General features: G+C 44.2%; 2 protein-coding genes across 2 annotated transcripts; one reads left to right on the top strand and one right to left on the bottom strand.

The window, feature by feature from the left end:
• Nucleotides 1-521: 521 nt before the first annotated feature.
• vwa10.2 (von Willebrand factor A domain containing 10, tandem duplicate 2) lies at nucleotides 522-17,197 on the bottom strand. Its single transcript, XM_079729911.1, has 18 exons — nucleotides 17,092-17,197; nucleotides 16,303-16,722; nucleotides 15,251-15,452; nucleotides 14,684-14,769; nucleotides 14,175-14,268; nucleotides 13,726-13,854; nucleotides 13,287-13,473; nucleotides 12,181-12,350; nucleotides 11,899-12,011; nucleotides 11,200-11,316; nucleotides 10,800-11,003; nucleotides 10,185-10,320; nucleotides 4,066-4,218; nucleotides 3,778-3,870; nucleotides 3,081-3,190; nucleotides 2,752-2,925; nucleotides 2,069-2,380; nucleotides 522-1,861 (listed from the first exon to the last, which is right to left on the bottom strand). Exons 2-18 carry the CDS (start codon nucleotides 16,507-16,509, stop codon nucleotides 1,412-1,414), a joined length of 2,937 nt encoding a protein of 978 aa, XP_079586037.1. The 5' UTR covers nucleotides 16,510-16,722; nucleotides 17,092-17,197; the 3' UTR covers nucleotides 522-1,411.
• A 4,893-nt stretch (nucleotides 17,198-22,090) lies between these two features.
• On the top strand, nucleotides 22,091-23,529 carry LOC307071779 (female protein-like; the record flags this gene model as incomplete). The annotated part of the gene is made up of 4 exons (XM_079730860.1): nucleotides 22,091-22,145; nucleotides 22,301-22,403; nucleotides 22,892-23,186; nucleotides 23,311-23,529. The coding sequence occupies 4 exons, from the start codon at nucleotides 22,091-22,093 to the stop codon at nucleotides 23,527-23,529; spliced, it is 672 nt and encodes a 223-aa protein (XP_079586986.1).
• Nucleotides 23,530-25,647: the final 2,118 nt, after the last annotated feature.

Raw genomic sequence — 25,647 nt, 5'->3', positions numbered from 1 at the left:
TATATGTTCGCGATTCCACACATAGCCAGCTGTTTTCATACAGACCATCATGGGGCCACACGTTCAGATGTCAATCATTCAGACAGGTAACGCCCGCCTTCAAATAGCGAATTTAGGCAAAAACCAGAAGGTGGCAGTATATTGCTATTCTTACAAAACCAATTAAAAAATACCGTCACATATTTCGGATTGTTCTGCTCTTACAATTACATTTGACTCAGTCTTACATTCTCATGGTCCATTTTTACCCCATAATGTAGACCCACAGTAAAGTGTGTCGGCCAACAGTCTGAAGCTGAATAACCTACTAATAAAAGCATCCGCTCCTTTTGTATATTATGAAATAAAGATAACTACGTTACATTTTTGTACAGCTAGTCATCACAGTGCAGTACAAACACCTGTGCCAGGTGTTGCCTGGGCACTTTGCTACTTTAAACAACCATGCACAACTGCCGGGCGGGTGATGGCGGGCCAGCAGGTACAAGGAGGGATAGGATCCAATTGCACACAACTCAGGAAACAGAACAAAAAAGGGCCTTTAATAAAGATACTTGAGCTCCATTTCATGGAAAGACAAAATAAAACCATATAATTTAGAAACCAAGAGGAAAAAGGGGCATGACAAAAACGAAGAACCAACAACAGAACAGGTGAATATATAAAGGGAGAGACTAATGGGGGAATGAGGTGCAGGTGGGAAGATTGCCCGGGAAAACTCAGGTGAGGGAAATTAAGTGAATACAGGCGGGAGTGAAAGGACCTGCGGAGCGAGGGGGAAAGTCTATTAATATCTGATGGACAGGGGGAGAAAAAACACGAAACATAATAAAGACAAAAACATGACATCCCGAACGGTAAAACCTGTACAAAGTAGCCTACTTCATTGCATAAATTATACCGTAACTGCTGGTTATTGGTTTATTATTATTATTGGTCATAATCTAATGAGACTATTATAAACGTTGTTGTCTCTTGTTATATTCTGGAACTATTATAATGTAGTTACCTGATTGGAGATATTATAAAAGGACTATTATAACTTGATTGACTCTGATTAGTTATATTTTGAAACTATTATAATTTAGTTGTCTCTGATTGGTTATAATATGGAACTGATTTTAATTAGGCTGTCTCTGATTGGTTATATTAAAGTCTGGGACTATTATAAGGTGGTTGTCTACAATAACCACGGAGGAGAGGACAGAGTAAAGGGGAGGTCCATGGAAGGAGGGGTGAGGAGGAAAGAGGACATTTTAGGATTAATAGAAAAAGTAGAGTCTAACATAAATGGCACATAGCAGAGGACAGAAGACTATGTTAAGTGAAGGGGTGATCAAACTTAATAGTGTTTTCTTTAGATAAAATCCAGTAGGCCTACAGCCCCAAAAATGTAACCGTTTAACCCAATTCAAAGCGAGAGGAGTGAGACGGCGACACCAATCCACAGCAGCGAAGACATAGTGAGAGGGCGCCATCCGGTGGACGTTGTTTGAACTGCACTAGCAGTAGTGATGCCCGGCATCGGCGCCAACGTGGTGGGCTGTTCGATTTTCGCTTGTCCCCTGCAAGTGCCCACGTTCCCCGCCTGGTCCACAGCTACCAGCTCTACTGTCTGCGCACAGCAGGAGGCACTGAAGGTAACCATGGTGACGTTCTCTCCGGCCGCTCCCACCTGCTTGCTGGTGTTTAGCGTCCCGTTCCCCTGGCGAACGGAGACCGAGTCAATGCCGGTTCCGTTTGCCCCATCTGTCAACTGGGCGGAGAACTGCCACTGGGCGGAGCTACAGAGGGCGGAGCTGGAGGGACATGTGTCTGATATGGAGATCATCTGACACACGGGCCCCGAGACGTCCGTCACCTGCGGTCGGGGACAAATATTTTACGTTTTTAATATTTACATTTTAATTTTACGATTTGGAAGCTTGGGACAGAAATGGATGTTAGGTGAATGTGATCTATGTGAAATAAATTATCCAACACTCAGACATTAGCCAAACCACGTATTGCCGAAATAAGAACAACTATTGGCTTGAATAAACATAAAAGCTGAAGGTTGAGGCGTTACCTTGGCAGCTAATGCGAGCCTCAGCACAGCGTAGTTGACGTCGGCGTCCTTAGCCGCTTCCACAGTCAGCGTCACGGCGCTCCCGCTCGCCGCGGTCCCTGGCACCGTCAGCTCCACCGTGCCGTTGGCTGTTCCCCCGTCGCCCAGGGTTAGGGTGGCAGGCGCCGTGCTGGTGTAACCTTGGTCGTTGCTGACGCGCACAGAGTACGTGCCGGTCGCGCTGGCGTTGACCACCCCGTCGGCGGTGGAGGAGACGGTGAAGAGGACTGAGATGGTGGAGCCCGGTTCTACTGAGGTGGCGTTGGCTTGGACCTTGAACCAGAACACACAAGTACACATTCAGGGTGAGCTGTTTCGGATGCCAGCTCACACTTACGTTATTCTGAGCAACTCTTTGGCCACAGCTACTAAATAATAATAATAATAAGTTGATTTTATATAGAGCCTTTCTCACACCAAGGTCGCTTTGCAGATTCATGGGAGCACACACGGAGCATGACAGCACAGCAAGAAGTACAACAACACAAATAAAAATAAATAATAAATACAGAGGGTCTACGCAGTGGTGGAAGAGGAGAAGTGTACTACATTAGATTAGCGCATGAGAGGCTGGAGCTACTGAGGCTACACTGGAGGGGTGTGGAGGTGAGGTTGGGCTGGTCAGGAGGAGATGGAGCGCTCACAGAGACGGAGATGCTGGAAGTCTTGATCTGGGTGTTGGCCTGGCGTTGGAAGGTGCCGGGGGCTGACGTGGATCTGGAGGTGGTGCTAGCACTCTCTTCACCCCTCAGACGCACCGAAAACTCCCCCTCTGGCACGTTGGGGAAGGTGACCAGGTAGTTACTGCTGCCCAGCGCCTGTGGAGGACAGGAACCAAAACACTTGACTGCATCCTCTAAAGCCAGAGGTGGAGGATTGAGTGCATGGAGGTTTTGTACACGAGTCAGGGTTGCTCTGTGGTTTGAAAAAGTGAGAGAAAGAAAAAGTGGGAAATTCAAATTCTGCATTTTACCCGAATTGATCCATTGATCTGGCGTGACCCCGAGCCTTCGACCAGTGTGACCTCAGTGAGCTTTGCCGTGTCACTTCCTGTCACTGTCACTAGTAGGCTAGCATTGCCTCCTGGAGGAGAAAATAGAAATCGAGACTCAGCGGCTGGACACAAACTGAAACTACAATGGAATTTAGATAAAACATGCCACAACCAACCAGTTAGGCTAACCAACAAGGCAGAAACACAGACCAGTTAGACCAACCAGCCAGTCAGAAACACAGACCAGTTAGACCAACCAGCCAGTCAGAAACACAGACCAGTTAGACCAACCAGCAAGTCAGAAACACAGACCAGTTAGACCAACCAGCCAGTCAGAAACACAAACCAGTTAGACCAACCAACCAGTCAGAAACACAGACCAGTTAGACCAACCAACCAGTCAGAAACACAAACCAGTTAGACCAACCAACCAGTCAGAAACACAGACCAGTTAGACCAACCAACCAGTCAGAAACACAAACCAGTTAGACCAACCAGTCAGTCGGAAACACAAACCAGTTAGACCAACCAGTCAGCCGGAAACACAAACCAGTTAGACAAACCAACCAGTCAGAAACACAGACCAGTTGGACCAACCAACCAGTTTGAACACAAACCAGTTCATTTCCTTGAAGGTTTGGTTCCCAAGCTAGTGGAGGAGACAGCAGGGTTTCACCTGTGAGCGGGCGGCCCTCTTTCAGACTGTAGCCCCTGTGGCCTCCCTCATGCACTTCCATCAGGTTAAAGATGAAGTTCACTGAACTTTGACCTGGAACAGACCCAGCCCGATACAGACAATTGCTTAAATAGTTGGACATCTGGATCGGAATGGCTTAAAATTCCTTTCTACCAACCAATCAATGAAATGCTGAGTAGACAGGATGTCTACCGGTACACCCTAATGCTTCATTGATTGGTTGATAATCTATGGCTTGTGGGCCAATTGTGGGCTTGAAAATCTTACCAGTGACTTTGAGTGAGTAGGGATCATTTGAATTAACAGATATTTCCCATAATCCCGTCTGATTGTCAGTGTGGAGGCTGAAGCGTCTCAGGTTGCCCACGGTGGAGAAGGTTCCCAATGGGCCGCTGGGCTGGCTGGAGCCCTGGGAGATACCTGCACAACAAGTACACACAGTATACAGTACTGAGCCGGGAAAAATGCTCCATTTCTCAGGTGAGACTTCAAAAGGTGAGCCAAACCCCCGACCAACGACTTTTGAAAAATAGCTTTCAAGCTTTTGTTCATTCTGGGCCTGCAGGGCTGCCAGTTCACCTGTAGATAAAGTCCCCTTCAATGGAATGCATCAGGGACCGCCCCCCCTTTGGAACAGCTCTGGTTCCGGAAGTAAATATCCCCTCATCTTCTCCACTTACTTTACAGAAAATCGTTATATAAAGAGTTTAAAGCCTGGATTATCCCACAAAGTATTCGTGAACATAAAACACTTGATTTGGAGCAAAATAAAGTTAAATAAAATAAATGACAGAATCTCCATTATAACATCTTCCATATGCGGGTAAATTAGACAAAATTGTTAGTTGAAATGTTCCTACTAAAACAAAAAATGGCTGAAATGGGGCCCCCCTTGTGTCCTCGGAGTCCTATCCAACAGCACAGTGTGCATATAGTAAGAAACGGCCCTGGGTACAAGCCTGTGTACATTATCTGGTGAACGAGAGAAGGAAGTCCTTTTCCAAGGACTAACAACCCAAGTGCGGTTCTTGCATCTTTGAACCTTAACTGTTATTTAGTGTTTACATTGTTAAAGTTTGTATCAGCGATGTTCGGTGACGTCACTTCTATTGGTATTTGAAGCGAGATCCCAAACGAACAGAGCCAGCTCGCCCCTCCCTTCCGCGTTTCGTGCATCCAGTCAAAACAATCATGATCGCAGCGCAAAACCCCACAACACCCACCCCTTGTCGGTGATTAGTTGTTATACTATTTATTTTGTTGGAGTGGTTGGAGGTACCATTTGTCGTTGAGTACAATCTCGGAGCATAGGCTGCGTACAGAGACCCAGTTTTTTGACAGCCTGTTTATGGGGCGGGCAGCTAGCGGATCGAGAGGAAAGATCAGATGAATGTGATCATTTATGTTTCAGCCTATGTTACGTATTTTAAACACATAAGCTGTAATTACTATACATAGCCACAGGGCGTAGAACACATAAGCTGTAATTACTATACATAGACACAGGGGGCAGAACACATAAGCTGTAATTACTATACATAGCCACAAGGGGCAGGACACATAAGCTGCAATAACTATTTCAGCCATAGAGGGCAGCACCTTTAGAAAGGTGAGAATAGCGAAACCGGTGCGTTTTATAGGCCACGCATACTCAGTATAAAAGCAAGACTTGAAGCCCGAGGAATTTTAGAAACATCCGGCAAGCCATAGAGAGAGATAGGTAGAGAGGATTGCTGTTTGTCGCTCCGCACGTGCGTAATACAATTCCCCTCCTTCTGCTTCGTAGTTACCATACCGAAATACTTAAGTAAATAAAGTGAGTTCAAAGCGATCCTGATTAGACTACTTTCCTTGAAGAAGAACGCAACATTTGGTGACCCCGACGTGATCCGGGTGAAAAAGCTCCACCGAAAGAACCTAGAGGATCGGTGGGAAGGACCATACAAGGTACTCTTGGCAACACCCTTTTCTGTTTCTGTAGAGGACCGACGTGGGGCCCAGTGGCATCACCTAAGCCGGTGCCGCAAAGCAGATACCCCTGGCCGATCGTGGACAGAGACTTTGACCGACCTAGCTGCACTCCAAGCCAAGGACAAACACGTCCCACTCCAAGACGATGGGCCGGAATATGCACCTCGGGAAATACCTGGTGGGACTCATACTGATGGTCCTGTTCCAGGAGGGAGCAGGAGATAATCCCGCCCTACATGAGGACCCCGTCAGGTACCCACCGTACAAACCAAGAATACCAGGTCATGTCTTGCTAAAGTACTGTCGGGGGGTAGAAACTATCTTTGAATTAGATTTCTGTCAACTACTGCCCTGTGGGACCCGGACGGACCGGGTCTATTTGGCAGAAAAGTACATGTGTGTAGGAACCGGACCAGGTGGAGACTTCCAAGGAAAATATGCCTGCCAGACGTGGTCACAGGCGTCGTGGCTTACTCACCCTGGGTACAAGGAGGGTTATTACCCTCTGACGACCAGCTACAAGATACTCCAAAAGGGAATCTCCCTGACCAGAAGGACATATGGATATAAGGAAACCTGGACCAGTGATGGTCTAGCAGTCAAGGGGGAGACAATATTCATAAGGTTAAAGGCAGAATTAATCGTTCCTGAGAACAAATCGCAAGAGAAAGACAAAGGCCTGGTCTTTCTAGTGTTAAGGGTGGATACAAGGGGAGAGGACCTAAAAATAATAATCCTTCTTTCTGGATATTCATGCGGGCCCAATAAATCACCACCTAAAGGAACGCATTATTTTTTAGAAACGTCACATCTCTCACCCACCCCGATATTACAACCTGACGAGGTGGCTCGAGAAGAATATTGGGAGGTACAGACGGGTGAGCTTAATCAGAACATGTGGTTGAAATGGATGAACTATACGGCCCGGGCTCAGGGCAAAACCAACTGTATTATTTGTGCCGCAGGACGTCCCAGCTTAACCACAGCCCCCGCTAGGATCACCCCTCTCAACTCACCACAAGGTTTTGCTTGTCTATTGGAGCTGTTCGTAGACGGCCACATCCCGGGGTGCTCGATTCCAATAAAAACCAGATTACAGATCATGTATCCTCAGACCCCGATTAGAGCTATTCCCCCCAGATTCGAAGTTAATCTAACTCCAGACTATCATTGTATCACAGGGAAGGGAACAGGGAGAAAGGTAGGATCCCTTCCCCCTGGGACATGTAATACCACTAGGGAAATAGAAGAGTTGTCCAATATGACCCATGCTCGTAGTGATATTTGGTGGTACTGTGGAGGACAGACCCTCAGGGGAGTTCTCCCCTTTAACTTCTTAGGCACATGCGCAATAACACAATTGGTAATGCCCATCTACATTTTACCCAATAGCAAGACTGTAATGGATCTCAAATTATCTAGGAGTGGTGATTTCCCGGATTTGACCCGTCGGAAACGGGAGCATGTAACCGTCCCGGGTAGTTTTGATAAAAACATATATATAGATTCAATAGGAGTACCCCATGGAGTCCCAAACGAACATAAAGCCCGTAATCAAATAGCGGCAGGATTTGAAACGATTCTATTCTGGTGGTCTACTATTAATAAAAATGTTGACTGGATAAATTACATATACTATAATCAACAACGGTTTGTGAACTTTACAGAAGAGGCAGTCAAAGGACTGTCCGAACAATTAGATGCCACCTCTAGGATGACCTATCAGAATAGGCTAGCCTTAGACATGTTATTAGCAGAACGAGGAGGAGAGTGCGGAATGATAGGGACGACATGTTGTACTTTTATCCCAAATAACACAGCTCCTGATGGGTCAGTGGCCAGGGCATTGGCCGGACTACAATCCCTCAGGTTAGAATTGGCTGAGAACTCCGGTATCAGTGACCCTTTCACTGGATGGATGGAGAACCTGTTTGGTAGATGGAAGGACATGATCCAGTCAGTGCTCATCGCAGGAATAATGGCAGCTGCCGTGTTAATTGTGGTCGGCTGCTGTTGTATTCCCTGCGCACGAGGACTACTACATCGATTGATCACCTCAGCAGTGGGCTCTACGGAAGGATCAAGTGCCATTCAGGCATACGTAGGAGTCAGATATGATTTGGTGAACATGGACGAGATATCACCTGAGGGGCCCGACCATATCCCACTGCAATAAGAATAGTCAACACCAGTAGTAAAGTCTAATTCTAAGATAATTAATATCCCGAATATACTTGAATAACAAATTGTTAAAACAACCAATGCGGGATTTGTTTGTTATTGATAGTATTGTTTGGATGTGAGTGCAACCCGTTATTTCTGTATCACTGCACTGCCAATGGGACTGTTGATTTTTTGAGTTAGTTGTTTACAGGTTTCTTGCTGTTGACATGACCGAGTGGATGAATGAACGCCTGAAGGAGGCTCACATGATGTGCTAGTAACCTCTCTATGTGAGCCGCGCCCTTGACAAGGAGGGACAAACGTTGGGCACATGAACTACAAGTCCTGAGGACAACTAAGGAAGATCACCTGAGCCATTCACAATGTCCAAAACCCCCCACATGTACCAGCGCACCAATACATGAAGATCACCTGAGCCATTCACAATGTCCAAAACCCCCCACATGTACCAGCGCACCAATACATGAAGATCACCCGGGCCATTCAAATCTATGCAAGCCTACAGACATTTTTGAAATTTTAATTGACGTAATTTTACTTGTTTTTGTATGCTACTTGTTTTTGTATCTTTTACCTCTAATGTTTTTGCATGCTACTTGTTTTTGTATCTTTTACTTATAATGTTTTTTACATGCTGAAAATTTATATTACCAGGAAGTATTACTCCAAATTTCTATGAATGCATTTATCTATGTGCCTTTTGACCATATGATTGTATGATAACCAGGTTATATGCTTCCTATTGTGTTGTTGACAATAACCTGTATTTCCTATGAGACTCACCAAGGTAAATTCCGTTTCAGAATTAGGGGGACGCGAGGTGGTTTCTCTCCCCTCTGGAGTTTTTTCCACCTCGGTTGGTGGTATTGATGATTTTCCTACTTTGACTATGTTTTCGGTGTGGTAAATGATGTTTATGACTTAAAATATCGTATAGTATGGTCATCTGAGATGACCAAGGAGGGACTGTTACGTATTTTAAACACATAAGCTGTAATTACTATACATAGCCACAGGGGGTAGAACACATAAGCTGTAATTACTATACATAGACACAGGGGGCAGAACACATAAGCTGTAATTACTATACATAGCCACAAGGGGCAGGACACATAAGCTGCAATAACTATTTCAGCCATAGAGGGCAGCACCTTTAGAAAGGTGAGAATAGCGAAACCGGTGCGTTTTATAGGCCATGCATACTCAGTATAAAAGCAAGACTTGAAGCCCGAGGAATTTTAGAAACATCCGGCAAGCCATAGAGAGAGATAGGTAGAGAGGATTGCTGTTTGTCGCTCCGCACGTGCGTAATACAATTCCCCTCCTTCTGCTTCGTAGTTACCATACCGAAATACTTAAGTAAATAAAGTGAGTTCAAAGCGATCCTGATTAGACTACTTTCCTTGAAGAAGAACGCAACACCTAGAATCGCTGATACCATCTTTAATGAAAGTCTTTTAATATATTGTGTGTGTGTATGTATATTGTTTCATATGGTTTTTATAGTGTTGGCGTCGACATGGTACAGTGCTTCGTTCCTGACTGCAATCACTGCTTAGGCGTTGGGAGTGTGTTGGCTAAGTGGATGGGTTTTTAGAAGTAATAACGTTACTTGTGTACATATGAATTCAGTAACTTATTCCAGTTATATATTCTTTCAATGTTATGTATTCATAGCCTATATCCTAGCCAAATAACTGTATAGCACTGCTATATCAAATATAGCACTAGCATATACCAGACATGCCGAATAAAACTTGTTTTTCTGAAAACTTTTATTTAACTTGTGGCTTCTACAGGAGCCGATACCATTGTTTCACAATCTCTTGGTGCGTGGTAGGTATACCTTGGAGGGTGACGACATAATGGCTATTCATCAAAACCTCTATGCAGAATATGAATGTGATTTCCACTTCCGTAACCACAATAAGCTCTATTCAGGTGTGTTGCATTAACGCTTAATCAGCAGACAATGGCATGCCTTTAACCTATAGAAGAAAGCAACATTCTTAATGTTGTCCCGCTTGAAGAAGACTGCATTACTTAGCTATATCTGCACTGTGTATTACTTTAAAAAAAAGGCGATGTCACTTATATTTTCAGTGATACTGCCTATCCAAAGAAATTGGATCATTAACAAGCTGTATATTTTTATAACCAAAATATCCCATATCTCTGAATCTTCGCTCTGGGATTATTAAGTCAGTAATATTGAATGGAGTGAGTGGTACCTGAGGAGCTTGTGAGGTTAAAGGTGAGGGAAGCAGCTCCAGTGATATAGGCAGTCAGGTTTCTCATGGATCCGTCCACCTGGAAGCTGAAGGTGTCTGGCTTCCCTGGCTTCCTTATAGACTGGATCAGCGTGACCTGCCATTGTGAGAACAACAGAACAGGTGTTCAGCTCAACACACATACTCATCAGGTCAACTACTGAATGGAGTACAGTTCAGTATGAAGTTCCGCACATAGCAGAAACCTTCATGTGTAGGCTTCATTGTGCAAATGTGCTAGCTAAAGCCAACACATGCTGCAATGCAAGGTGTTCAAACGTCTCCTTCGAAGTGGTTTGAAACATGTTTAAATTGTTTGTACTGCAGGTTGTGCTGGTACTGCAGGTTGATAGGTAACTGAACTGCCGAAGGTTGCAAGGTTGATGTCTTTCCAAAACCTTACTAGGTTACAAACATACAATTGATTTCTCTTAAAAACAAAATCTCTATTGTACATGTTGCTAGGTAATAGCAACCACTGCTTGGCAGGTTACGTTTATGCTGCAGTTTGTTTGGTTTCTGTTGTACCCCAGCCAAGTTGTGTTCGTGCCACAGGTTTATAGGTTACGATCGTACCACAGCGGGGGCTGAAGAGTCTTCTATGATGCTAGTGGCCAGGGTCAGGTCTGACTTGGTGACCTCTATGGCCTGTCCTCCAGAGGCCTGAGCCAGCTCCCGGTACACCTGGGCATCTAATTGGCTCATGACCCGCAGAGTCCCGCCCTGAGCCTCACGGCGGCGCCGTCGACTGGCCGTTACATCTGTCAACATGAAGGTCACCTGGAAGTGGGAACAATATGAAAAAGTACAGTCTTGGAGTTGGACAATCAACAGTGCTTTCCCCATGCAACCACAGATGAACCACCCCCAAGGAGACACAGATCGGACGGACGGACGGACGGACGGAGGGACGGACAGACAGACAGACAGACAGACAGACAGACAGACAGACAGACAGACAGACAGACAGACTTACCACAGACTTGGAGCTCTCTATGAGGGCAGTGATGGCACCCTTTAGGTGTACGTCTTTGGCGGGAGCGTCAGTGAAGACGAAGATCTCAGAGGAGGGTGGAGCTGCCGCCAGGGCCAGCTGGTCGCAGGGACAGGAAACACGGACCAATGAAAACATGTTAGAAGGTAGTTGGCGCGCCTCACAGACCATCAGGTACTCAAGATGGGGAAGAAAGGAATATTAATGAAAGAACAATGAAGACGTCAAAAGACGCAACAAGGAACTTGTTTCAAACAGCTCCATCAAATGTTCTTCTCGCTACAGAGTTATTCTTTTATGGGACACTGCCGAGACTCTAGTGACAGCATGAATGAACTGCTTTTACCTTTTTAGTCCTTTCTTGGCTGATGCTGCTTTCATAAACAGTGGGGGGTTTAAAACATAAGCACACTAGATTTATTGGTAGATGCCCTTTTCACGGCATTTACCAATACATTTGAACCATGTACATGGGAGGCTGATATTTCAACTAACAATTGCAAATCTAACAGTTAGATATTTGTCTTAATAATATCTCTAATGGATTGGGTGTGTCCACACCAGAAAGTTTTTTTTTCTATATCTATCTATATGCTTCAACGTATCCTGAATAGTATTGATTTTATGAATATATGAATTTATGGAACATATATATTTATATATATAATATATGAGTCCCACCTGCAGTCCGGACAGGCAGAGTTCTGGTATATCGCCTCCTCCAGATGCTGTCAGCCGGTTGATGTTTGCTTTGAACACATCTGCATCTGTTGTGATGAGCAACGGGCCAAAACCTGGACATCACAAAGGCGAATGAATATTGATTACGGTTACGGTTGGTTGAAATTGGTCATACAGCCAGCCAGACAGACAGACAACCAGACAGTGAGACAGTGAGACAGGCAGACAGACAGATTGACAGATAGCAAAGGCAGACCGACACCCAGGCAGCCAGACAGAGACCTGGATCGTTGAAGGGGACCAGGATGTAGGCCGAGGGTTCCTCCTGTGTTCCTCTCTTGCTGTCTATGATGGAGAAGGACACCCGCTTGGCCTCGGCGATGTCATCCCTCATGCTGCCCGTGGTGTCGATGACGAAGCACAGCACAGAAGACTGGGAGAGGCCCATCAACCTGGGCCAGAGCAGAGCAGGGGAGCATGGATGTAGAACACAGCCACCTCAGGGTTCTTCAGAACAAAACCACTGGGTTAACGGAAAGCGTTGCGCAATTTTACACACGTCCATTTCAAACCAGCTCCGTCGTTGCTCGCTTCAGACAGCTGTCCGATCGAGCCAAAGTGAACTGAAACGTGGCCTAACATGGCTGCCTGAAGTGTCAGCCGTAACCCTCCTGGTGCTGGATACTATTAGATCCAATTCAACCGCTATTAGCTACCTGCCTCTAGGCTTGTCGAAGGCCGGGGAAGTCTTTTTGTACAGCACCCGCCGCAATACAGACACCATGTAGAGTGCTTTACAGTAGGCAGGAATCACATTTAAAGAAAAACGTTTAAAGAGATTTAAGGGACAATCATCAATAGACATTCTTTTACAAGAGAAACGTACAATTATAAGATTAATTAATTTGTTAAGTATAAGAAGGTATATAAATAACAAAAAATGGATCAACGTTTGAGCACTACTTTGAAGTATATTGTATTCAGGCAGACCGCAATGTTCTGAATACTTTTTACATAAGGGTGTGCTCCGGTATCTGGAGACTCCCTTAAAAACATTACATGGAAATTGAACCTTGCAAACCTATTACATAGATTATCCGATTATTAGTGCTATTTAAATAACTTGCAGACTACATATGCTACATTATATTACATTTAATGTATATAATGTATCTACAATAGCAGAAGCTTTTGTCCAAAGCGACTTACAGTAAATGCATTCAACAAAGAAGACATACCTCAAAAGGTGAAAGAATCATTTCGGTGCATAAAATAAACCGAATAAGCTCAGTGCTACATTATAGAAACCAGAGCTAGAGACCGATAGAGAGATAAATTGCTCGCATTTTTTCAATTGTATTAAGCTGCTAGAGTTCCCCACGCCTTACCGCAGGAAGTTCTTGTCCCCCACAGCCAATCGGATGTCCTCCAGCAGCTCTACGGTGGCGTTGACGGCCAGGGCGGCGGCCTGGTAGTGCAGGGCCCCGTGGGGGGATCCGGGGTCATCCTTGCTGATCCCGCCCACCGGGTCCCGCAGGCTGGTCTTGTCGAACGCCCCACCATGGCTGCACTTACCTGATGGGGAAACGTGGGGTTGATCCGACGTGATCTGCTGGGATCGTTCTGATTGGCTCAAAATGGGTTCTGCATGGTGACGCCATGTGTGGTGACGCTCTACCTAGGTGTGCCAGGCGTTGGCCTCTCATGAGGTTCTATTGGGTCTTCCGCCTGACCGTGAGTGGTCTTTGAGGGTCAAGCGTGGGTTGGGTGTTTACGCCATGAAAGGATGAAAGTCCTAAATTACCTAAAAGTCTAGTGGTTGGGTACCTGCTGGCTTGGCTGAGGAGAACAGGTTGAAGTAGCCAGATGTGAGGAGCCCCTGTTGCAGAACATCTGGCAGGATGTTGTCGGTGCAGTCCCCATCGATGCAGTTCCGACAGGTTGGGACACTCGAGCCTAGAGTGAGTTTAGGAGAATACTACAACTTTGAGTGGTGCTAAACCAAAGACACATTCATCTTTTAAGAGTCAAACTGCTCAAGCGTGGGTATCGTTGGAATACAGGATAACAACTATTTGTAAAGCCTTTGATACCTGTAGTGTATTGCAGTCTTCCAACACGTTTGTTGGTGGAAAACCATTTGGCTTGTTTGGCCATGTTTAACACTTACTATCCTCCTATGTATTTGTACACCCAGTTTGTTTTGGCCCACAAAGACTTTGTGTAAACATGATGCTTTTTCAAACCCTAGCTGTGGGGCCGGGAGGGCTGCCTACCTGCCAGGTTTTCCAGCTGTTGGTCTGGCCTGATGAGGGTGCTGTACGGGGCTTTGTTCCCCAGCTCTACCCAGTTACTGTGGCTGTAGAAGTCCTGGGAGAAGAATTAAAGATTACAGAGGGGCTCTACAAGCAAAAGATGCTCACCATACTTCAAGTCATAATCTCGCCCTATCCCAAAAATCATTCCTCCCCCCTTCCCTCCATCTCTCCACCCTCCATCCATCCATCCTCCCTCCCACTATACCACCATCTTACCAACCCCATCCATCCAGCCACCCCTCCACCTACCACCAACTTACCAAACCCATCCATCCACCCACCCCTCTTATCTACCATCATCTGACCAACCCCATCCATCCACCCCTCCCTCCATCCATCAACCCCTCCACCTACCATCATCTGACCAGCCCCATCCATCCACCCCTCCCTCCATCCATCAACCCCTCCACCTACCCCTCCCTCCAACCACTGGCTCCTCCATCCTTCCCTCACTCCCTCTAGCCCACCTGTAATGTGTGACAGACGAATCCCAGGTTGAGCCTTCCAGCCACAAAGTTCTCCAGCTTCACGCTGGCCTTCACTGCAGACACGCCTAGGAAGCAGAAATGAACTGCTAGACTCGTTCCTACCACCCTTTGCATTGATGTTCTGTTGTGATTATACCTTCAAACCGGTTGTAGGGATTTATTCGTAGTGTCTTGTAATGGCAGGAATTAATATGAATGAAATGACTCTTAATGGAATCAGCGCAGTGGTTTGGTTAATACAGAAAAACACACTTGTGTCAGTTTCCCGCATTCAGCTGGTCTGACATTTGTCTGGAGCAGTGACCTTAAATTCGGGCTCATGGGTAGTGTAGTAGATATCATGGACACAAGTAGAAGTTATGGTATGAAGCACAGATTCTCAGTAGTTAAGGTAAACATTTACACTAAATGGTTTAACAGGGAGAAAAATTCTCCCCTCAACAGTTATTCTAATGGGTTGAATATGGGGGCAATCAGGGAGGAACCAAATGGCACACAGATTATTCTGACACACTCCTCTAGCCCTGCTACTTCCTGCCCCTATACCTGCTGTTATGACATCACGTCCTCCCTGGAACTCCTCGTCGTCGAAGTGGACCCTTTCGTCCAGCGCCAGTGCCACGTCTATCGCGGCGTTGCTCAGGTATATGTTGGTGATGGCCGCCTGGAACATGACGGTCGAGAGGAGCGTTGATCCGCTCGTGGAGCACGCCCGCTGCACCTCGGAGCTCGTCAAGCTGTCGTCTATCTGAGGAGTGGGAAAACTAGAGACTCAGGAGGGGAAAAACTACTAACTGAGGAGCGGGGAAACTACTAACTGAGGAGCGGGAAAACTACAAACTTAGGAGCAGAAAAACTACAAACTGAGAAGCGGGTAAACTACAAACTCAGGAGCGGGTCAACTATAAACTGAGGAGCGGGTAAACTACAAACTGAGGGGCGGGAAAATAACAAACTGGAGATCCGATAAACTAAAAACTGAGAACAGAGAGCTACAAAGTAAACTAGGGGAGTAGAGGACTAAATATAAAAACGAGATAAAAGTAATAATGGGAACTGCAGACCAAGAAAACCCTAAGAGTCAGGGCCTTATACATATATTTAGTCATTGCTAAGATGAAACCCCATTTATCATTTCAGAATCTGGAAAAAGTAATGCACGCTTTCATCACATCACGGCTGGATAACTGCAACTCCCTTTACCTAGGACTCCCTCAATCACTCCTCCCGCGCCTTCAGCTGGTCCACAACTCCGCAGTTAGGCTGCTGACTGGATCCAGAAAGCGGGATCATATTACCCCCATCCTAGCATCCCTCCACTGGTTGCCCATCCAGCACAGAATAAAACCCTAAATGGCCTGGCCCCGTCCTATATCACAGAGCTAATCCACCGCCACTCAGCGCCCAGGTCCATTAGATCATGTAGTATGGGTCTCATGTAGTATGGAAAAACTGCAGCCCCTGTTTCCTTGTATTTATTTACAGGCCAGTCTTTCCCTCTCTATTATGGCGGAAACAGGTCAAAGCAGTCAATGCGGCGTCTATGTACTGTATATATGTCTATGGTGAAGACCCTCGGCTCCCATAAGAATACCCACCGTCAGGCTGAAGTCTCGGCCCTCTGCGGAGGCCAATGCCCGACACACCTCGGCTGACTTGTAGAGCAACGCCCTCTGTGTGATCTCAAGGTGAGTGGAGGAATCTCCCACCAAAGAGAAGAGAGGCTGGAAGCAGAGCGCTGAGGACCACAGGAAGGAGATGAACACCAGGTGGGGAGTAAGGGAGCATGTGTGTGTGGAGGTCATGATGAAGGAGGAGGAGGTGGGCTGGAGACGGAGAGAGCCTTGAGTGGAAGGTACACAGTGTCCCGTTCGGGGGATTTCCGAAACTATCCAGGCGTGAGATCCGTTGGCCTTTCGGGATCTGAACGGCTGTGTTCAGCTGAGAATAACAAACCAACCAATCACACGGCAGGTGAATCACCATCAACCAGGCGCAACGAGCTACAGTGGCTACACCTGCGGAGAGAGAGAGACAGTCAGAGAGAACCATAACACAGACCAATACTTTTACAATAAGATGGAAACTGTAAAAAGTGGTCGAATAAACAAAATATCGGTCAATATATATATTTTTATTAATTGATTAGAAAATATAATACATTTTATAATCTTGTATATTCTTACCAAATAGGTACATATGTTACAGAACATAACCGAATAATCCCAATTATGTGATTACTTTATGTAAATGAACTCACCTAATACCTTAATACAATTTTTCTTATATTGTTGGGTCCAATGCTTCATATGACCAGTACCACAGCATTATTCAGGGTAAGGAAGCCTAATGCTGAAGTGAGTTGCTGAGCGATCAACTAAACTTACCTTGAAATTCTTCTTCTGTGGTGCTGATTTGGTCCTGTCACGTAATGTATTTGAAGTGTCCGAGGAACAGACTGACCCAGAGCTGTCTGTTCAAGAGGTGTACGAGGGACAGACTGGCCTCAGGTGAGTTTGTGTGTACAGTTTTGAGAAAGAGAGAGCGCGAGAGAGAGAGAGAGAGAGAGAGAGAGAGAGAGAGAGAAAGAGAGAGAGAGAGAGAGAGAGAGAAAGAGACAATGAGGTGCGTGTTTGCTTTCGGAGTGTGGGTCATGGTTGACAACTAGCCCCACGTCACAACCATTTCCAGGCCTTAGTGATTTTTTTAATGACCTATGTTTTTTAAATAAATGATATTCAAATATTAACAATTGTGTTATTTTTGTGTTTTTTACAAATATAAATCAATATCAATATGTGATCATTTTAAAATACTCATAACTGATGCTTGATATGTAAACGTTTTGTTAACGATGTTAATCGTCGATAATAATGTCCTTATTCCTACAAAAAGCTGTTTGTCTATCATTTTGTTTTATAGAGCCGTCAACAAAAAGTGTAAGTTGTATTATTTGATTATTAACTGGTTGGACACTTTTAACTGGTTGGATCTAGCCGGCTCTTCTGCTGGGGGGCGGGGCGGGCATTGTGAGGTCTGTGGGGAACACGGAGGGAACCATGAGAGAGAGAGAGAGAGAGAAAGAGAGAGAGAGAGAGAGAGAGAGAGAGAGAGAGAGAGAGAGAGAGAGAGAGAGAGAGAGAGAGAGAGAGAGATATGAAGGACTGCTGGGATGACTCGCTAAACCACACAAACGTGTTGTGCAACCAGCTGAATTTGCAATATAGTGACAGTGAAAACAGTGAGAGGGAGAGCGAAGATTTGGAGAAGCTTTACAAAAAAGGAAATGCTGTGTGAAGCAATGAATCAAAACAACGATGACATTTTGTAACGCGATCTAGCAAGCTCACTGAAACTCTAACAATGGGGAAGTGATTAACCGCAAACAGAAATATCGGATCAGGGCAAATTACACCCCTCTGTCTTCATTACTAAGACCAAAAGAATACAATCATTCTATTTAGTTATACCACTTTAATATTAGCTTAATCAATGAAAAGTTTTTTGTTACCTTAATAGTTTAGGGACAAGGGTTAGCTATTTGTTTAGTCTTTAATGGAGACGTCGGATATGGGGGAAAGTTTGAATATTTGGGGTGCCATTGCCCACCCCTGCGCATGCCTTTCGGCATCCATCAGTTGGATGGAAAGATATCTAAGACAAGATAAGACTAGTACATATGTATCACCTTTATACAACGTGAATTGTCACACACAAAAACACACACAAAAACTGGCGCACAAACACATACAGAGACACACGTACGAACACACACACAAACACACAAATTGTTTCACCTGTGAGAAGCATTCCATGTGTGAGTCAAAGTGTGCACACCCTGGTGTGTCAAGAGGACTCTGCCCCACTGTCACTATGAGCACTCAAACAATTCTATGAGTACTCAGATGCTTGACTATTTATGATTCATATTATTTGTCACTTTTATCCAAAGTGACCAACAATGAACTCAGATGCATGCCATTAAGGAGCAGGTAGAGGCTAAGATACATGTCATTAAGGAGCAGGCAGAGGCTCAGAAACATGTCAATAAGGAGCAGGTAGAGGCTAAGAGACATGTCATTAAGGAGCCGAGGCTAAGAGACATGTCATTAAGGAGCAGAGGCTAAGATACATGTCATTAAGGAGCAGGCAGAGGCTCAGAAACATGTCAATAAGGAGCAGGTAGAGGCTAAGAGACATGTCATTAAGGAGCCGAGGCTAAGAGACATGTCATTAAGGAGCAGAGGCTAAGAGACATGTCATTAAGGAGCAGAGGCTAAGAGACATGTCATTAAGGAGCAGGTAGAGGCTAAGAGACAAGTCATTAAGGAGCAGGTAGAGGCTAAGAGACATGTCATTAAGGAACAGAGGCTAAGAGACATGTTATTAAGGAGCAGGTAGAGGCTAAGAGACATGTCATTAAGGAACAGAGGCTAAGAGACAAGTCATTAAGGAGCAGAGGCTAAGAGACATGTCATTAAGGAGCAGGTAGGGAATAGGGAGCACGTCATTAAGGAGCAGGTAGGGAATAGGGACCATGTCTTTAAGGTGCAGGTAGGGAATAGGGGACATGGAGACAAGGAGAAACACACACACACACACACACACACACACACACACACACACACACATGCACGCACCACACACACACACACAGGAAATGGAAGAGACAGCCATCTTATTTGGTAACGTATGAGTTAAAGAATAGACTGAGAGAGAGAGTTAGAGAAGAATAGAGTTTACCTACCTAGAGGTAGAGTGACTGGCATAGTTTTTCTCTTACAGTTGGCACTCTGTCAACAGCGTTTATTGACATTTTAAAGTAGGGAATAGTTCACTATTTTATCTTCCCCATTGCTCACTGGCTGTGGAAACATGTGGCCAACGCTTTTCAGCTGAGATAAGGGAAACCTTAAATCTGGTGTATCTGGTTCAGCTAGATGGGAGACTAAACATCAGTTGTACCCAGCAGTGGAGCCTTTTCAGGCATGCTACTTGTAAGATAAGGGAGACTTAAGATCAGGGGTATTCTGTCTTATAGTATACTGCAAATGCTAGGGTTAGATTAATACACTTTCTTTTTTAAATAAAATCTTGAAGTTTTCCACTTTAAGTAGGTTTTGACAAAAAAAGATCTACCTAGTTACATTTAAAATGTCATTAGTTGATAAGAATACATTTGAGTCTTCTTCAGAAATAAATGTGAGGAAAAAGACTACAGGCAAGAGAAGAATTATCTCTACGTCTGTACACTGCACACAAAATGAAATAAAAACAGCTGTTGTCAAGCTGATTTGATTTAGCCTCAAAGAGGTTTGTTTTGGGAAAATCAAGACAAATTCTTAACATTTAGCATTCGCTTTGAGAACGTGTGAAAAGGATTTGTTAAAAGTAACATTAAAAATTAAAAAGTATAGCTGATTCTTATTCTGATTTGAATCCATAATCTAATCCATTCTTTATATATTGGATCCACGTTGGGATCTTGTTGACATATTGCCATGGTTATTTTGTATCAAGCGATCAAACCAACAATTCTCAACAATTCAACAATTCACATGTGTTGCGTACGCCCATGTCCACTATCAGTCTTAACATTCCCTGGTTCTGAGTGATAAACACACACATGAACACCTTTTGTCCCTGTAGGCATCACCTTTTGTCTCTGGAGGCATGATGACAATTGAAACCTGTTCTGTACAATGTGGCTACTGTTCAGTGTTCTTCTGTGTCTTTAACACACAGGGAGGACTGGTTTCATCACGTCCTCCCTCACTTAAAGCACTCTATCAGGTAGACATGACAGTAGAAACAAGTAGATATGACCGCAGCAACAGGAAGTCATGACCCCTTTTCTTTTAAATAAAGATGTAAGGGGGCAGCTGATTGGGTTGAAAATGGAACTGACTTTGTCCTTTTGTCCTCAAAACTCTGGTGATGATTTTGAAAGGTCTTTAGTTTAACCATTCAGATGTTACTTTTTAACAAGGGGGGTTGAGAGGGATGAAGAAAAATCATTCAGTGTCATTAAATACAATAAACTGTTTTTTGTTATTCTACAGCTGGAATAAATGATAGTCCAGGCATTGTAAGACATGACGACGCAAAAATCTGAACAGAAACTCTTTCAAAGGTCTAGTCTTATACATATATAATTTAAAACTTATCAAAGCTCCTAAGATATCATTCGGGTGGAAAGTAGAGGAAAACTGACCAGAAATCTGCATAAAAAATTAAGTTGACCCCAAAAACCAAGAGGTTATAGAATAGACATGCATAAGCTTGTTTTTAATATATGAGTATATTGATTTGAATGACTCATACATGGTAACTATGTTCCAAAGATATGAGTATAATCTTTTTTCATGTAACATTATGAAATATCTGTTGAAAAATTTGTTGATAATTATGAATATGTTTCAAAATATTATTATAAATTGATGAATCTATTGATTGATTAATCTAATAGTGAATGATAACAAACCAAAAAGGCCAAAAACAAAATCAAAGGTTCAGACCCGTAACTGATATTTTTAAGGAGAAAATACTGGCTATAGCATTGCTCAGCGAAGGAAATTCCTTCATCTCTGAGGACATATCATAGTCATTTTTTTGATAAACAGCACATTTGTTACAAATTGTACCAAATTAGTTTTTATTTGTAAATGGGGTGCCATTTGTGTGAGGTTCACGGTTTTAGACTCACAAAATGCCTGTACTAGAAATCAAAGCATATTTGTCAAATTGAACACTAGGCCTGTCAAGTTCGGTTGGTTGATATGCACTTGTTCGATCAAATTCACATTGGTCGGACAATCGCTGGTGTAACTTTAAGGTAAAAAGCGCACAGGGCAGTAGGGACAAATGCAGATTGTGTATGTTATTTTTCAGTGATTTTTCAGGCTATATTGTATTAGAAATAACCTTGATTATGAATTATATTAAATTATATTCAAGGTTTTAACAATCATATGTTTTTATAGACTATAAGACTTACAATGCAAGAGGTCAAAACACCCCCGTTTTCACAACTTTGAACTTACCCAACTTAATTGAGACTGCTAGTCGTTGCTGACATTTACTCAGCACCAAACTAACATACACCATTTAAAATAAGTATGAAAACCATTCATAAAATAGTGCAGACAAATGTTATTGAGTTGTACAAGAAAAAGAAAAAAGCAGGAAGTGAAATTAAAAGCTTCTACTTTTTCCTCCACTGTCCGACACAACTTCCTGACACTGGCAGAGTACATGAAGGTAGGTTATAACACAATACTCTATACTACTATACTATTGTATGAACTACTATAATATTTTGATATTCAACAATTATACTGTCCAATTTCTCAAATTAATTTTAATTTGTGTGTTTATTTGTACCAGATGAAGTCTCTACTAATAGTGATGGTTCTGACTGTATGCGAAGCAGCCTCTGAAGGTGAGCTCATCTCAGTAGTGGTTGCTTTGTGCCATTAACCTCACTGGAGTAGATTTACAACAGGTGGACAGTTATGGACAGTTTTACTTTGCTGCTCAGGGGGTTGTACAAAATATTTAATCATTTGGAACCAGATAGTATGCTTGTCTTTTCAGATCTCACAGGAAAAATATTAAACTTTCCAAGGGAGAACGGCAGGGACTACGTGAAGCTGATCCCAACCAACGAGATGTTGTCAGCCATCACAGTCTGTCTCAGGTAATACAGAGGCACTTTACTAATAATAGTTATGATAATAGAAGTATCTATTTTAAGTTCATATTGTATATTATTTGGTCCATTTTATATTGACATTGTATATTAGTGCACTGCCCTGTCAAAACGTGCCTCTGCAACCTAATCACCAACATAAACAACAGAATATGTTTTTTGTCAACACACACACACACAAAACTAACATGATGAGCGGTCGTTGGTCCAGTGCCCCCTATCGACTGAGCGGAGAAACAAGCAACACGTCACATCTGTCACGTTTCTCTTTTCTAAAAAAAAGAAAGCCTCTCATCCAAACCACTTCCCACTCGACCACCTCCTTTAGTCGTCAGCAGTACACCCGCCAAGCGGGACGTCGATCGGATGGGTGATTGTTGACGAAATCCAAAGACAGAGATACGTACAAAGGCTCCTTCTATTTGAGTTTGATACTGGCTACTACATGAACATGTCTTGTTTGCTCTTCTCTCAAGGTCCTTCACAGACCTCAAAAGAAGCCACAGCCTTTTCTCCATGTCCACTACCTCCTTTTTCGATGCCTTCCTGATTTTTAAGGAAGATGAAGCAAATCGGTTCCAGCTGAATGTCAAGAATTCTGGCGTGACTATGTTCGAGCAGGAATACAAACTGAGCACCTGGCAGTCCGTCTGTGCCACCTGGGATGGAAAGACTGGGCTGGTGCAGCTTTGGCTGGATGGAAGACCAAGTGCCAGAAAATACTGTACTGATGGAACCTTAACCTCAAACAGTTTGATCATGCTAGGACAGGTAGCATTATCAATTAATACCTATTGTACTATATATCAATAAATGTGATGATATATACATGTGTGTTCTTTGATCTTTTAGATAATGATATGTTAAATGGCTCTTCGTAAACCTTTCCCTACAGGAGCAGGATTCCCACGGTGGCAGATTTGACATTAAGCAGAGCTTTGTCGGCATGATGGGGGACGTCCACATGTGGAACTTGGTCCTCTCTCCCTGTGAGATCCAGCGCTATGTAGAGGACCTTAACTACTCCCCAGGCAACGTGATTAACTGGAAAGCCCTAAATTATGTGATTTCAGGGAAAATACTTGTGGCTGACAAAAGTGGCATCCATGTCTAGCAAAGAGGAAGATGACAAATATATTTAATCAGTCCTGCCAGGGTTGATGGATATCCGCTGAACGTGTTGTAAATCAATGTCAAATGTATTTTTAATTACATTGTAATGAAATGAATAAACGGTTTGATGACTGTCTTCTCTCCTCTTCTTCTCTTACTTTCTTGTGTGTCAAGGCCTTTCTTTCAACGATAATCTGTTACGTTTCAAGACGGGGTGGACCCAAACGCACGGCACAAATGACCACAGACGAGAGCGGTAACAGTTGAACAGTTTATTAATCCACGGTTGATTAAGGTTGGTGTTGGTGGTTGCACCAGTTAGGGATAATCCTGAATCCACGGACCAGGTAGTCCGAACCGGGGTTGGATGAGTCGGCTGGCAGCCGAACCGACAGCCACACCCGACGATTCGGTGATGATGGTAACTCCGGCAGTAGAGCAGGGTTGAAGTATAGTCGTAATGGTGATGACTGGTAGAGAGACAGAAGTATTAGGAATGCGCAGACTTGAACACGAGTAAATTAGAACACTAGGAATACAGGGTATGAAGAATCAGGAAGCTACTCAACAGGGTAAGTACAACTGACGATCTGGCGAAGAATGGTTGGAAGGCTGGGGTAGATTTACTGGTGATCCTGCTTGGAGATGAGTGTCTGGTGCGGGTGATCAATGTGGCTGGATTGGGGATCTGCGCTGGAATGCGCAGGCCACGCCCCCGTACATGAAACACTGAGACAGCGACAAACAGGGACAGACAAGACTGACAAAGAGCGGTACTAGCGGAAGCTAGGATCTGGTGGGAGAGACCGTGACATAATCCACACAGAATGTCAGAATGGGAACACGGTGTAATAATGTGTGCAGCCAATATTCCTTAGTTCTGGGTGGGTGCTCAAAATTGTCATCCAGGCCACTGCTTGCTCATCTGCAAAAGTGCCATAGCTTCTACCTGCTATGGCACTACCCCCCTTAATGACATGTCCCCTAGTCCCTATTCCTTATGACATCACCTATGTATGATGTCTTTCTCCTATGTATGATGTCTTTCTTTTGCCTCTCTATGATGTCATAATTGATAAGGGAAGGGATAAATGGAGGACCCCCTTCAGCACTCCCAACACGCTGTGTTTCATGGTATGGTGAACTTTTCCCGAGAGTATTCTTAACCGTTTTTTCTTTTAGTTTACGTGGATAAAATCTTCAACTTCTCACCAAGTTCTGCAGTGTCTCCTCGACCACCAGCTTTTCATTAAGGATGAGGAGTGGGAATTCCAAGCTCCCACTGTCCCTTCAATGGGGTTTATTGGCGTTTTCTGGGTTTTGCAAATTATTCAACACTTTTTTCCGAAATGCATGCCCTTGCCTCCTGTAAGGTCAAGTTCCAATGGTCTCCCAAGGCTGAGAGGAAATATGACGTGGGGAACAGGGAACTGTCAAATTGGCCCTGGAGGAGTGGCGCCACTGCTTGGAGGAAACCAAGCGTCCATCTTGGTTTGGACTGATCAGAAGAATCTGGGATACATCCCGACTGCAAAACGCTGCAACGCCACACAGGCCAGGTGGGCTCTTTTTTATTATAGATTTGACTTTACTCTTCCTTACCATCCTGGTTTGAAGAACATCAAGCCTGATGCTCTGTCTCGCCTGTTTGACCTTAGTTCTGCTCCAAGGTTACCTACCAATATCCTGCCCTATTCCTGCGTGGTGGGGGCTGTCCCTTGGGGCATTGAGGAAGGGGTCAGAATTATTCCATTTTTTCCAACTCCATGAATGTGGTGGCTAATAGTGGTCCGCAGTTCATCTCAGTTTCTAGAAAGCCTTTTTATTGCTTCTCGGCACCACGGTAAGTCTCTGCTCTGGGTATCACCCCCAGTCCAACATCCAGACAGAGCGGTTCAATCAGCAGCTGGGGACCGGTCTTCGCTGTCTCGTTTCCCAGATCCCGGGCACCTGCAGCAATCGGCTGATTTGGGTACTATACGCACATTATACCTTGCCTTGCTCAGCATCTGGTCTCTCTCCCTTTCAGTATGTTTACGGTCACCAGCCCACACTTTTTGCTGACTTTGAGGTGGAGGTCAGCGTCCCCTCTGCCCAGGCACTCATTTTTCTGTGTCGT

This window comes from Pollachius pollachius, assembly GCF_949987615.1.
Source record: "Pollachius pollachius genome assembly, chromosome: 2".
Classification (NCBI taxonomy): Eukaryota; Metazoa; Chordata; class Actinopteri; order Gadiformes; family Gadidae; genus Pollachius; species Pollachius pollachius.
Note: the sequence above shows the minus strand (reverse complement) of the source record. Positions and strands in the feature narration are given on the sequence as shown.

Bases quoted from the DNA above. Each gene is read 5' to 3' on its own strand.
- vwa10.2 (XM_079729911.1), bottom strand. From the start codon at position 16,509: ATGACCTCCACACACACATGCTCCCTTACTCCCCACCTGGTGTTCATC. The intron at 11,317-11,898 runs GTGGGACTCATA...CCCTGCGACCAG, and splicing joins TCTGCCTGTCCGGACTGCAG to CTGGCCCTGGCGGCAGCTCC. The intron at 3,871-4,065 runs GTAAGATTTTCA...GGTCTGTTCCAG, and splicing joins CTACTCACTCAAAGTCACTG to GTCAAAGTTCAGTGAACTTC.